At 35.6% G+C, this 14,452-nt stretch overlaps 1 protein-coding gene across 2 annotated transcripts; it reads right to left on the reverse strand.

Moving 5' to 3' along the window:
* Nucleotides 1-965: 965 nt before the first annotated feature.
* On the reverse strand, nucleotides 966-13,798 carry LOC132621567 (uncharacterized). Of its 2 annotated transcripts, none has more exons than XM_060335891.1 (8): nucleotides 13,469-13,798; nucleotides 7,740-7,843; nucleotides 4,931-4,998; nucleotides 4,076-4,148; nucleotides 3,553-3,662; nucleotides 3,354-3,458; nucleotides 1,785-1,884; nucleotides 966-1,398 (listed from the first exon to the last, which is right to left on the reverse strand). In XM_060335891.1, the coding sequence occupies exons 2-8, from the start codon at nucleotides 7,821-7,823 to the stop codon at nucleotides 1,222-1,224; spliced, it is 717 nt and encodes a 238-aa protein (XP_060191874.1). In that variant the 5' UTR covers nucleotides 7,824-7,843; nucleotides 13,469-13,798; the 3' UTR covers nucleotides 966-1,221. The 2 variants fall into 2 exon arrangements, with proteins under 2 accessions (XP_060191874.1, XP_060191873.1); XM_060335890.1 differs by having other exon boundaries at nucleotides 13,589-13,797.
* Nucleotides 13,799-14,452: the final 654 nt, after the last annotated feature.

Consider the following 14,452-nt stretch of genomic DNA (forward strand, 5'->3'; position numbering starts at 1 on the left):
TATTAAAAATAATTATCTAGTTTGGAAAATTAAGCCATAATTTATCATTTCATATTTATTTAATTATTAATTAGTGGATTAAAGTTCAGAGAATTCTTAGTGGCTAAACAACTTTTAATCAATTATTAGATAACCTAGTAATAATAATTAGAGGTGATTTAGTAAAAGAGTCATTTTATTTATGGCATTTTAAGAGTGTGTCAAGTTAATTAAAACCAAACGGAGGGATTAATTAAAAAAAAAAAAAAAAAATTGTTCCAGCCTATCATTTAACCTGAACTTTATAATTTGGTCCCTAACGTTTGATTATGTTCCATTCTTCAACGTTTCGGTTTCACATTGAACTGACATTCCAATATCAGTATGTTCACATAGTTTTGTTGAGAAAATTTCTGTTTTTTTATTTTTTTTTATTTTTAAACTCTATTTCGTATGTACAAATTTATTTTAAAACCTTGAGTTGGATAAATAATAAAACAATGAAGACGTAAATCTCTCGCTTTCACATATTCAACCGTCAAGTACAAATGAATATATAATTTATAAACGATAACTACTAAAAAAAATATTAGTTACACCAATCTGATATTCAAACGAGAGTTTGCTTTATATAATCCTTGGTCATACATAAAACTCGACACATGGGATGGAGTTAAAATTACAAACTTGAGGTTGAGAGAGCTTCATATAATTTACCCAATTTCCTTCTGTGGGCTCCTTTTTTTTTTTTTTGGGAGTTAATAAGACGCAACGCGTTATCTACCAGTTTTGACTTCTGTTAGAACCTTCCCGGCTTAGTGTTGACTCTTGACCAATAATTACTCAAGGCTTCAAGCAGCAAATATAAGAAAAGAAACTAAAACATGTACAAAAACAATCAATAACATATCCAACATAAAGCATATCGAATTAAACTTATATAAAGGTAATTAAAACTTATATAAAGGTAATTAAAAAAAAAAGTATAGTAATGCAAGTGTTTTGCACATCAGCATCGAAAGAAATGTTTAACTTCTGAACATGTGTCCCCTCCACCCAACCCCCTAATAACTTTGTTACACTTTTTTTTTTTTTTTTTTTTTTATCAAGGCTTTAACTTTGTTACCCTAAAATTAAAGAAAATATTTTAGTGATGAGGTATCATCTGATACTATACAAAGATAGCAAAAAGGCAAGAGTTTAGTCATATCTCCACTCCACTAACAAAGGGGACGTCGACTGCTAAGTCACTCGAATAAGTAATACAACCATGACAAAGACTAAAGTCATAACAAAGATCAAAAGCCATTGGAAGCATGTTGTCTTGAAACTCCGCGAATACACGTCCATGGCTCTGGAAGTTGCATGCCCCGTACTTGCCAGGCTATGCTCAACTGCTTTCTCAGTTGAATCAAGTATCTGCATCCACATTATATGTCACAACTACGAGGCCAATATACAAAAAGTGACCTCGTAAAACGAGACACTAAAGTAAAAATGCGTAACTGGACAAGATAAATCAGAAATCAAGTGAACCCGAACAAATTGAATGATACAGTGTTTAATTACAAGTAAAGAATCCTCAAACATGTAGTAATGCCAGAGTTGAGAGTAATAAAATCTTGTTCTGTGTCAGAAATGATGGTATGAACTAGAATGGTCTCAACTTCCTTCTACAGGGAATAGTTTAAATGATTTGGACACAGCAAATTCATTCTCCAAGAGAAAATTGTTAGAGCTCCTGACAATTTAAACAAACAGTAGGAGTAGGAAAGCCTCAAAGTGAAAAGAGACAGGGAACTTACTTTCTCTGTATTTTGGATAGATTGATTCATCATGAGACTACTCTCTTTGAGCTGCCGCGCCAAAACAACCATTTCATCAGTCAAGTCCTCCTGAAGTCTCCTGCAAAAGATGAAACTATCTGAGAATTGATCGAGGAGACTCCACCCAACTACCCTCACCTCTCCAAGAAAAAAAAAAAAAAAGTGCACAAGTGATTAATTTCTCTTTTTTACTTTTCTCCTACAAAAGAGAAAGACTAGACAAACATAAACATAGTAGCAAAATGCAGGTATAAGTATCACAATTGCAGATGAAAAACACCATCTTAAACTACAATTAAGACGACAAACCTAGTCTGAGTATAAAACTAACCAGTTTTTTTATTTTATTTGATAAAGGTAGGTTATAAAACTGACCAGTTCATGGTCATCTGCTTTCTCTACATCTAATTTACAGCGCATACCTTCTTTTCCTTGTCTCGTTCTTAGCAACTAAGTTGCATCAATTATTGGCATCCGTTCACAAAAGCATTTCAAGAATTGGACTAGTTTAGTAAATGCTAACTTCAACCTTCAGCTAGCTTTGTTAGTATGCTATCCATACAGCATAAAAAAGTTGTGGATTTATAATCTTTCAACTGCATGGGCCCTTTCTTTTTCGCATTAATTCTATGAAAGAAACATTAAAGCTCCTTCCTATGATGTTGATCAAACCAATTTTCGCAGTGGCTCCCACCTTTAACAAAAGGCAATTGTCGATCAGTATGAAGACTCCACTTCTAGTTTAAGCAAAAGGTATTGGAGACTGATGGGCTCTATTACATTGACCATTCATTAATTTTGATGTACACGTGTCAAACAGAGTGTGCCATGTGCATGGGTATTTCTTGTGGATTCTTCAAACTACACCAAAAATTAGCCCAAACAAAAGCATGTAATCGTAGTCAAGTTCATCAAACATAGAATGGGCAGTGGGGTACAAAAAACATCGGAGCTAAGAGTCAGTGTAGTATGTATAATTTATGCAATTTCAGAGCACTCAAAACACAAAAAATTCTAAAGATACTACACAAACAAAGATGAACAGTGAAGTAAAAGATGCTTCTCTTCAGCTCAATCAATTTCAAAATGCCAACTTAACTATAATACACCACCTACCATTAAGAGACTTCATAAAGGCAAATATTTGTAATAATATCCCCTTATTTTCATTTAAGATGTTAGCTGTACAGCATATAACTGATAACCCAACAAAAAGACAGAAGTGGACAGAGCTCATAAAGGATTCCTCGCTCTTCTCCTCCTCTTATGCTTAGTAAAGAACACAAAAAAGAAAGATATGGGGTATCTCAAAAGAAAAAGATTATCATGCTTCCTTTCTACAGGCCCTGTTCTGCTTAAATTTAATAGATTTACTACATTTTAAGAGTGCAAATCCACTGTCTCTTTTAATTACACATGGAAAGCTGTTTCTTTTTTCTTTTTCTTTTTTGGAAAAGATATACATTGTGAAAAACCCTAGGTGAAATAAAAGTCAACAGGCAAAAACTGTCGAAATATTAGTATGGAAAGTATTTATAGATAGAACACCTGTGCTTATCAATATGTGTTCGTGCTGCATCATCCAGTTTGACTGCAGTTGATTGATCAGAATCGACGGTATCTCGAGATCTCTCCTCATTGTTAGAATGGACCCTGTTTCACTCAAAGAACATCATGTTCAAACGAGCTAATGATAAAATGGCATATTATAATGGCTATAAATGACAGAAAAAAAACATGCAGTTACCCAAATCTTCTTCTCAATCCTTCAGAAGCAGAATTCGCACTTTCTGCTTCTTTAGGAGTTCCACAGCTGGAAGTCTCAGCCAAAGGTTCCTCAGGTGTAAGCACATCAGGCTGGATTTGGTTAAGCAAAGATAACAGATCATTGACATGTTAATCATATCAATAGAAGCCAAAAAAAAAAAAAACAACTGAATACTTGCATATATCTATAGTAAGTTGATGTAATATAAGATCAAATGAGGACACCAGGAGAGAAGATCGAACCATGTTCAAAAACATCGAAAGAATGAAGCATTATCACAAAAAAATTAGCAGCAAGGCCTAGTGAAGTCTGAAAAGCTGAGCGCTACTAACACCACAAAATAAGGCACTAAACTTCAAGGACAGTCAATTGATAGAAAAATGTGAGCTCTTTCATATTCCATCAAAATCAGTAAATTACCTCAATATGATATGTTTTCTTATATGAAAGCAAGGTGTATCTGAATGGTAAATCACAAGAAATGAACCTATCTCGGGCATACCATGGGCACAGCTAACTTGGCAGCAACGGCTTCAATGTTCTCTGCATATTCGTTCACCTTGGCTTTTGAAACTCTATTTTGGGGAGGAAATGAAAATTGAACACACATCAGGAAAAAAGCATCTCGTAAATAAAGAAAAGACCCATTAAGAACATACACCCTCAAGCAAAGTGTTTCAAGAACTTTAAGTCATTCTAAATTAGCCTTTAATTTACAGGAAACACTCTCATGAATAGTTAAGAAAAGTTTAAAACGTTCTCCTCGTACAGTAGATAAAGGAAAAAAAAAAGATAAGAGTTATTAAAAGCATATAGCTGAAGTTCTAGTTTAAAAATAGAAAGACAATAATCCTTTCATGTCATCCCTGGTCATTACATAGATAACAAAAGCATCAAAAGTGCAGAAATGTACTGTTTCCACACACCAGCAAACGGTTTGAACAGAGATTACTAATACCAGCTTCATGATTTCCTCCACAAAAGGAGAGAAAGTAGTGTCAACATACTAGCCATACTGTCAGGATGCAGATTTTTATAGAAAGGATATTTTCCCACTAAGTAAAAAACATAACTAAAATATGTCCAAATTTGGAGGGTATGGGGAGTAGAGATTGAAAGAGAGTGATTTTCCTTTTAATTGACCATGGGGGGTTTTCCAGCTTATTACTTAGGAAGAGTAAAATTGCTAGGACGCGTGCATTTAAATTTATACGATAATTCCAACTAAAGAAACAGAAGGCAGGGACTTTATTTAAAAAGTCACAGAAGGTAAGGAAGAGAACAGTTTCTGAAATTTTTGTAGCAGCATGTAATTTTCTTCAAATTATCTAATTGGAAAAGAATAAAGCATATATACCTTGGTAATCCATCTGGATTCCTCTCTTCAGCCAACTGCTCCAGTAGTTCACGCAAAGTGGCAACATACTGTGGGAGATGTAACAAAAGGAAATAATAAATGTGTATGCCCATTGAAAGAAAAATTCAGATGACAAAAATTGTACGATTCCCTACATAAGCAATTGCATATGCCATGAATTTCTGAAAAGCTTTTCACAGAAATAACCTATGCCACAATTTGCAGCTGTGTGCACGCACAATTATCAACTTTCACAAATAACAACTACGTCACAAAGCATACAGCGGAAAGGGAAAAGATCAGTTTCCCAAAGTAAATAGAGCTCTACCAGAGACTCCAAAAACCAGTTGATGCCTGTCTGTTCAAAAGATTAGGGAAGACAAGGAGGTATTGCTATGACTCTCTGTCTCCCATCTTACATCTGATTAAAAAAATTCAGTGGGTGGATGAGCCATCCTGAGCCCTGTTATCCTAGATATGGTGATATTGCAATACTTCTTTTTTTTTTTTGATTAAGTAATAGATTTTATAGAAAGGGCATCAAGAAGATGCAATTAGTACAAAAGAGGGCATAGAGTCAGCTATAATACAAAAAGAGGCCTAAGCTAGAGCAAATGAGCTGACAAAATCCAGGAATGTAATAGGACAGTCTACAGGGGTTAATTTAAGCCAACATATAACCAAAAAAAAACATCTAGCTTTAAGAGTGAAGGTGGGAGTTGATAACCCATCAAAACATCTACGATTCCTTTCCGTCCAAACACACCAAAATATACAGGCAGGTATCATTTGCCAGACTTTCTTGATGGCTTTATCAACTTTCCATCCAGACCAGCATTCATAAGCTTCTTTAGTACTTTGAGGCATAAACCAACTTAGACCAAAAATACTGAGGAACATGGACCATATGTCTGCTGCAACTGGGCAATGTAGCAAAAAGTGTATGTTGGACTCTAGTTGTTGTTGACACATGGGGCATCTATTGACAATATGTATTCTTCTTCTGTTGAGGTTGTCCTGGGTCAAACAAACTTCATTGAGGGCTAACCAACTGAAACAAATGATCTTTAGGGGGAGCCTTGTTTCCAGATGTACTTCCAGGGCTATTTGTCTATGATTTCATTAGTGGAGCACAATTGAGAGTACCCTGCTTCGACTGAATAGAGGCCATCCTTCCCAATCTTGAAAATTTCTTCTAAACTGAATATCCCAGATATTGTTTTGCCAGTTTTGAGAGATTGTGGAGTATTTAGCAGTGGCTAGTTGATACAGAACTGGAAACTCATTCACTAGGACCGTCCCCTCTAACCATTTATCCTTCAGAATTTGATGCTGTTTCCATTTCCCAACTTAAAGGATGTATTCATGTTGTGGTCAGAAAAAGTAGTTTTTCTCCGAACAATAATTGGACAGGTAAATGTGTTGAAGGCATGCTAGTGGGTGCAACGTTGTATACAAATTTGCATGTGAAGTCCAAAAAGATGTATCCTTAGAGAACGGAAATACTATATACCAGTGAACTAAAGTCCCAATACTAAACCGGTAGAACACTATCATTCCATTACAGTTTTACCCAACAATAAACTAAACTAGGAGAGTATATTTAGAGTTGGCCATGAGCCTCTTTCTACGTCAAAGATACACTGGTTCACCTATTTGCAAACAGTCCATATAAAATTACATTAGGAAAGACCCACTTAATCTCAGAGGCTTTGCCTGATATTAACCCCCAAAAGTAGGACGGAGATACACGGCCTTCTTTAAGGATGAAACCATACGGAGATCAGACAATGGAAATCCTCGTTACCCTTCAGTCTGTTGGTGAATCAACAGAGCTACTAGTTCACTTGAAGCTGCACAAATAGTCAGAGCTTCCAAAACACAAAGAACGTGTTCTTTTAAATGCTCACCTCCACACAGATTATATGAGCTCCATTAAATAGCACAATTTAGAAGTTATTCAAAACCTCTAGCAAAATAACCAGCAAGAGGAAGAGAGAGAAAATCCAAACACATATAGCCATCGAACCACTGTTAGTCAAAGAAACTTGTTAGGTACATCTATACAGGCCTCGAGCTTCAAAGTTAGTTTCTCAAAGCATATCATCAAAGTCACAGAAATAAGCCTCTTAATAGTTCAAAACGTCTTGTTTTGTGTAACTATAACATGTGATATAGGTCGAACACAACCTTTCCAAATTAGATAACCAGATTTACCACTCGAAGACTGAAAAATGAAATTAAATTACAAAAACCAATCACGTTACAGTGAACAGAAAGTGTAAGCCTTCTTTATTTGAACAGTTACCATACAGACAGTTTAAGCCTTTAAGGACTAGAATCATCTGTTCAAGAATATAATATCTTAATTTATTTTTTTTGATGACATGGGAATCCGCAGCCGCTACCATTCAGGTGAGCACAGGGTAAATCCAGCTCCCGTGCAATAGCTCGCAAACTACACAAGAGATATAACCCGCACTAGGCAAGCCCCGTGCAACGAGCTCGACCCAGAAGGCAAATCCCCTGCTGTCATAGGCAGGAGATTTCGAACCTGAGACCCCCATTATGAAAGCCCCACGCTCAACCAACTGAGCCACCCTTGCGGGTATATAATATCTTAATTTATATCTATAAAAGAAACAGCACAATCGAATCAGTGAGCTGATAAACTCACCATGTTCACAACAAGTCTCACACAAATGCAACAAAAAACAGCCAAGCCATAGGGAAGAATGAAAAGAAAAATAAGCAAACGCAACCATCAATTCTCTGTAAAGAGTTGAACTTGAATGACCTATGCACTTACATGTATAAGCTTTGCTTGATTTTGCTGTTGTGGTGCAGTTACAAGTAACCTCTTCAAGTTCACTTCAGTTTTGCTCAACCCCATCACACCCTCTAGCTAGCTTTCTGCCAAAAGCAGATCGACAAAATCAAATCTTTATCTAGCAAAAAAAAAAAAGTACAATAATATGCAAATTTTCTACTCAGTGTAGCAGATCATGTTTATCGTGCATTTCTAGCATATTCCTCACATTATAAAATTGCGAACTAACAAGTGTACACGGTCCTTTTTCCAAAATGGCTCAATAATCACATATTCATAATTAAAACAAACTAGTAATTAAAGCAGATTAATAGACTAATCAACTTCACTACATAGTAAATGCACCATGCTCCAATCACATATAGAGAAACAGAAACCTAACGTTAAAAAAAATACATAAAACCCAGTACGAATCTAAAAGATGTTGTTCGCCAACAATGTTTCGGATTTCCTAAAACAAATTTTTCCTTGTTTTTGCCAAATCCAAGGTTTTGAAGGAGAAAGAAATAGAAAACTTACGAATCAAAACATTCGAAGCTTCAAAATATTTGTAATTCGGTTGTGTCGCCAAGGGAATTCGCTGGAAATAACTATTTTACTCTATGTTTCTTGTAAGATTTAACTAAAAGTCAACTATGAAATTAGTATAGGTGACTTGTGGGATCACATCAAATCAAAGCCCAATTAAATTTGGGATTAAAAAGATTGGGCTTAAATTGTATTTTTTTAAACTTCTTAATCTTTTATAAAATACAAAAAGATTCCAATTTAATCCAAAAAAAACCCCACCAGATCTCGAAAAAATACACAAGTTCAAAAAAAAAAACGTGTAAAACGGACATCCGAGCGCAAAGTTATGACCATCTAAAGTTTGACCACTTTACAACTAGTTTTTCTCCCTATATTTGGGGTGGGTGGGGGAAGTAAGAAACCAAAAAAAAAAATTCAAAACTTCTTTTCATACATATAATATATATATATTATCCCTCATTTTGCATCAAACTGTGGGAGCTTTGATTACGAAGGGCTCAGATTCACGGTTCCGAATATGGTAAAGGAGCTCGAAGCATGTGTGGCTGCGAACTAGTGGTCATTCTAGTCGCCTCACCAGGCGCATGTCGATTCCTACCTCGCGACACCAATGAGCAATCATCCTGCCCCCCGAAGGATAATTACCTTTCCCAACTAAATATTATCGAGTTAAGTATCTATTCAAATCAGTAGAATATCTAATAGCAGTATCTATTCTTTTCAATGAAATATCTGAAGTGTATCATTTGTTCTTTTCAGTAAAATATTTGTTCCTTTCTATAAAATCAAGTATAGGAATCTGTTCTTTTAAAAGCGAGGCCTCAAGTTAAACAACTCTTCATCGGCCCAAGTGTAGTATCATGTTCGAATCAATGATCTTTGACCAAGTACAGGATCTGTTCATTTTTTCTAAGTACAGTGATCTGTTCATTTTTCAGCAAGAAATAGCACCAGCAAGTAGCAGCCTTAGGTAGCAGCAGCAACTATGGTACTAAAACTTTGGAAAGGCAGCCACTATTTCCATCAATAGGAGGCCATGGAGTAAGCCAAAATGCCACAGAGATGGGTGTAGGTAACAGCAAGGTAGCAGCAATGAACAACAGCAAAGTAGCACAAGGTGCAACAGGGAAGTGCCACAAAGTGAGTTTCAACAGCCACAAGAGTAACTGAGCAGCAGCCCATAACAATTGAGCAACAGTCAAACAATGTCTAGCCAAAGTAATGGCCCCAGATGCAGGTTTGGTTTCAAACAATAAGTCTCTTTTGCCTTCAAAGTGATATATGGCAATGGTAATTCAGCCAGATAAACAGCAAACCATCGGTGGTATGTTGCAGTAAACAACGATAGTAACAGGCAGCCACATATAGGAACAGCCATATTCCTTTATCAAGTGTGATATATGTTCATTTTTTCAAGCAACTTAAGCCACAAACATGGCTGCAGCTCAATCTCATAATGTGAGAGTCAGCTCAAGGTGACAATCTGTTTGTTCTTTTTAAGGGTAAAGCAATGATGACTAATGATCAAACACAACAAATAATTCTAATAACAGCCCGGGGGGGGGGGGGGGGGGGGGGGGGGAGCAGCAGTAGACAATATACAGCAACCACTAGTATAACTCCAAGTGCAGCCAATGTTTTCTTTAAAGGACAACAACATGTACCAAACATGGTGGCCATTTAAACCAGTGTTATCAAAGGCGCGCTTAAGCCCTAAAGCGAGGCTCAAAACATGTTGAGCGCTTCGCCTCGCTTTATGTGCGCTTCAATGTCGTCATCAAGGCTCTAAGACATACTTTTCCTTGCCAAAGAGCCTCTCTTGATGAGGTGACACTAGATGATTGATATTTCACTTTATCGTAATATTTTTACAATTTCTTTGTCCATATATTTGCATGCTTATTATTATTAATCTTGGACTAAACATATATATATTTGTATTATTGTACCATTGCGCCTTTTTTCATTAAAGCGCACGCTTTATTTGCGCTTAAAGCCCCAGCTGACCTTAGAGCTTTTTTGCGCTTTTCGCTTTTGATAACACTGATTTAAACCACAGGTATGGCAAGCCTATCGAATGTAGTATCTATTCTTTTTACAGAACAAAATCAGCAGGCAGCTAATTCCCCCTCAAAGTGTAGCATAAGTTTTATCAAAGTAGCAATAGTTCATAGCAAACAACAAAGAGCCACAGTTCATAGTAGACTAGCTGCACCTTTCAAAAATGCACAAGTTATTATGCTCAAATGGTAATTAAAATGCAGCAAGAATCTCCAGGTTCAGCAGTTCACAACAGTAGCAGCAAGGCAAAAGCTATGCAAGTGACAATCTTATCCCAAATGAGTGTCAACAATAGAGGACTTGCCCAGCCTGCTTCTAACAAAAAACATGGCAGCAGCTAGAATCTCAGAGGGCAGCACCTGTTTAATAACAGTTTCAAGATCCTAGGTGCAACCATCTAGTTGCAGCAGTTCAGAGCAACATGACAGCAAGCAGGGTGATGGAAAAAGTTTTTGAGTAAGAAAGACAATGCAGAACTACTTTGATCAGGACTTGGATATCATCACAAGTAAACACACAAAGAGGCAGTTTCTTAGAGAAAAAACAAACTTTCAAACGAGATACATGTTTTATCTTTTCAAGCCTCATGCCAACAGTATCTACCAGTATTCAAAGTGAAATTATGCAAACACAGTTGGTCTTCTACAACTAGGAGGGCTTTTAAATTTGTTCACTAAATGCAAAAGAAAAATGCTTATACCAAATCTTATTACCTCCAAGGAAATGACCAAATCAGATTCTTAACTCTATAAGCCTATAACCTTGAAGGAATTCTCAGAGGACCCCCAAACAATCAAACTCACAACACTTGCACCTATTGTCCCAACCATGTAGACTCAAATCACCCTTTATTTTTTCACTATTTTTTATAAGACAGTTCAGAGACAAGGAAAATGATAATCTTTCTACATGTTTTCAGAAACCAAGGTTAGACCGTGAAGGACTACATATTCCCCATTTCAAGGATCCCTATCTTGATCAAACACTTAGGGAATAGGCAGACTTTAATACACCAGCAGTTTTGCCATTTATTTAGCACAATCAGTTCTTAAAAATGTAGCAGTAAATCAGCAAACTCAACAGCAAGGTAGCAACCCCTTTTTCTTATTTCAGAAGTTTGCACACTTAAAAGGAATAACACTAATCACTGAAGCAAATTCCACACTTAGGTAAGGATCGTGGACCTCAATGGTCCAGTACAATTCAGTTAAAAACATCAGTTCAACATGTCAAACAAAATAAAACTCCATACACGATCTAGGAATTCTTAACAGAGGCATGAAGGTGACAGAAAAGAGAAGAGGAAAGTAGTAGTATCTTTATTATTTAAAGCTTATGAAAGGCTGACTGGGTTCTAAACTTTGATCATCATGAGAAAACTGTTTAGTCTTTCCCTTTATGACATATTGAGTAAACAAAAATAGAGGAGAAGAATACAAGAGAAAAGAAAAACTTGTCACTTGGTTCAATTCAGAAAATGGTGAAAGGCAGGGGAAGATAGCTTATACAGATTTAAGGAGTTGAAAAGATGTGATCATGCAAAGTTCAAAGTTAAAATCCTTTCTCTCATTCTCTCTTAAACGGGGTTGGTTCACATTTATAGTTTTATACCTTTTATTATTATTTATTTATTTTTAAGAAAAGTTCTCTTTTGCAGACAGAAACTGCAAACAGATGGGACTTTAACATCTAGATTTCAGACACACATAGAGCAAACTTATCAAATGCACAGCAGGGTTTTAGTTCAGAGCAACAGCTCTCCCTATGCAGTGCACCAAAATTTAAACAAAAGAGTTCTACTTTATCAATTTGCGTCATACATAAGCATAGTTGTAACTGCAAAAATATCCAAGATGCATCTTACAGGATGTTTAAGAACTACTGAAGCCTAAAACAACACATAATCCCCTTGACACAGCTTGATCCAAACATAACTTATGTGTTCATTCCAATCCAGAGGTTACATAAAGGAGAAACTGTCTGGAGGTTTCAGAAAATATTTCAACTTCCTATTAGAAAAATACTTTAAAGAACTTCAAGACCACTGAAGAGAAACTGAGAATGAGACTTGATCATTTAAAACTTTTGAAGCTCTTTTCTGGGAACTGGTTTTAAGGGAAAAGGTCACTGCTAGTCTCTTGTCAACTATCCAAACCAAGTTAAAGAGAACCTATTCAAATCATATATTTTTTTTTACTACCAAAACAGTGGCCATACATGATTCTCTGAATTTTTCCTTTTCTTTAAACAAGAACCTTACTCATTTGAAACCAAACTGTTGCTAAAAAGGTTTAGGTAAGGAAATTGAGTCTTGACACACATACCTGATCTATTGATTGCTTTCAGTTGGGCAAAAAATTCCAAATTCAGGTATAGGCTGCTTTTTACTAAAATAGAGTCTCAATATTTACCAGTTACTGACTTAGTATTAGAATAGATGCATTACAGAGGTAATAAAATTTGAATGAAATGGATAAGTCTTTGTCCCCCAAATGGATGCAGCTCTAGGAAACAAGTGAAAGAGTATTCAATTCATGCTTCAACTCGACATTGCAAAAAGAACAGACACAATTACATACACAAGAATAAACAGAAAAGGTTGAATAGTTGATCCTCTATTCCAAACCCAAAGCATCAGGCCCTTCTTACTAATTTATGACTAAGTTAATTCTCCCGAACACACAGCTACTCATACAAAATACATACAGTTTTGAGAGGTTCGCAAAAGATTTTCATCATCAGAGGAAAGGTAAAGCTCAACTCACAGATTTACTACACTCCTAAGCATGACAACAACTATAGGAGAAAGCACTTACATATTCAGACAAGGAACTGAGAGCAGACTATTACACCTAAAACTTAAAATTATCTATAATAACATGAGAGATTGAATCTTGCTAAGAAAGGAAGTGCTGAAAGTGATCTCTTAACAACAACACAGAAACTAAATAGCAATCCTACTACCAACCTCAAGCACACAGGACATCAATTAAAAATAGCCGAATAATGGAGGACAAATTACTTTGCCTAATTCTAACAACACTAAGAACTAATCTACGTAAAATCGAAAACACAGAGAACTAAAAACATACCAAGACGATAAACAAAAAAATTACCTTTTCTCGACGATAATCAACGAACAATATTTCCACCTGAATCTATTCCGACAAGCGGAAACGAAAAATGAAGAAAAAAAAAAATACCATTTGAAGAACAGAAATGGGTCAGCATATTACCGTTCTGTGAGATGATGACACGAAACAATCCAAAAAAAAAGGGCAAATGCAGCTGGGGTCCCGTGAATTTGGAGCGTGGGATTATGCTTAGGGCTCGTTTGTTGTACGAAGAAGATGATGAACAGTCGTTTTTGTGCTGTTTGTTCTTCAAGACGGTCGTTTGGTGTTAAGGGCCTGTTTGCCTATATTTTTATTGTTAAGATGAAAGGTTTCGGTGAAAACTTGGACTCCCCTTTTTAAAAATAACTAATTTAGTGTACGCGCTTTCCGCGTGACCAAAGCGCGTAACAAATAAATTTTCACTTTTACTTGTCACTTTTAGCATATCAAGATAAGGCAATTTTTTTTTTCTGTTTTACCCATAGGCTCACTTCAAATCCAACAAAAATATGCATCAATTAATTTGGGTACATTGATAAATTATATACTCCATTTATTATTTCTTAAACAGCGTGAAAAGTCCAAAGTGAACAAATAAAAGTGAATCGATGGAGTATTAATTATTGGATTGAAAAGCTCAAAGAATTCTTAGTGGTTGCACAACTTTTAAAGTATGTTTTATTGATTTCAATCATTAGATAACTTAGTAATAATAAGGGGCGATTTAATAAAATTGTCATTCTATTTACGGCGTTTAAGAGTGTGTCACGTTAATACACGACAAGTAAACTAAATGGAGGGATTAATTAAAAAAAAAAAGATTTTTTGTTCCGGCCTATCATTTAACCTCAACTTTAATTTGGTCCCTAACGTTTGATTATGTTTCATTCTTCAACGTTTCGGTTTCACATTGAACTGACATTCCAATATCAGTATGTTCACATAGTTTTATTGAGAAAATTTCTGTTTTTTTATTTTATTTTA

The sequence above is a fragment of the Lycium barbarum genome, chromosome 12 (genome assembly GCF_019175385.1).
Source record: "Lycium barbarum isolate Lr01 chromosome 12, ASM1917538v2, whole genome shotgun sequence".
In the NCBI taxonomy this organism is placed as follows: Eukaryota; Viridiplantae; Streptophyta; class Magnoliopsida; order Solanales; family Solanaceae; genus Lycium; species Lycium barbarum.

What these genes read in the sequence shown, in the direction of transcription:
- LOC132621567 (XM_060335891.1), bottom strand. Translation starts at nt 7,823, where the DNA reads ATGGGGTTGAGCAAAACTGAAGTGAACTTGAAGAGGTTACTTGTAACT. An exon ending in AATCCAGATGGATTACCAAG is followed by an intron (nt 4,149 to 4,930) that starts GTATATATGCTT and finishes TCCCCAAAATAG; the next exon opens with AGTTTCAAAAGCCAAGGTGA. An exon ending in ACACATATTGATAAGCACAG is followed by an intron (nt 1,885 to 3,353) that starts GTGTTCTATCTA and finishes CATCTTTTGCAG; the next exon opens with GAGACTTCAGGAGGACTTGA.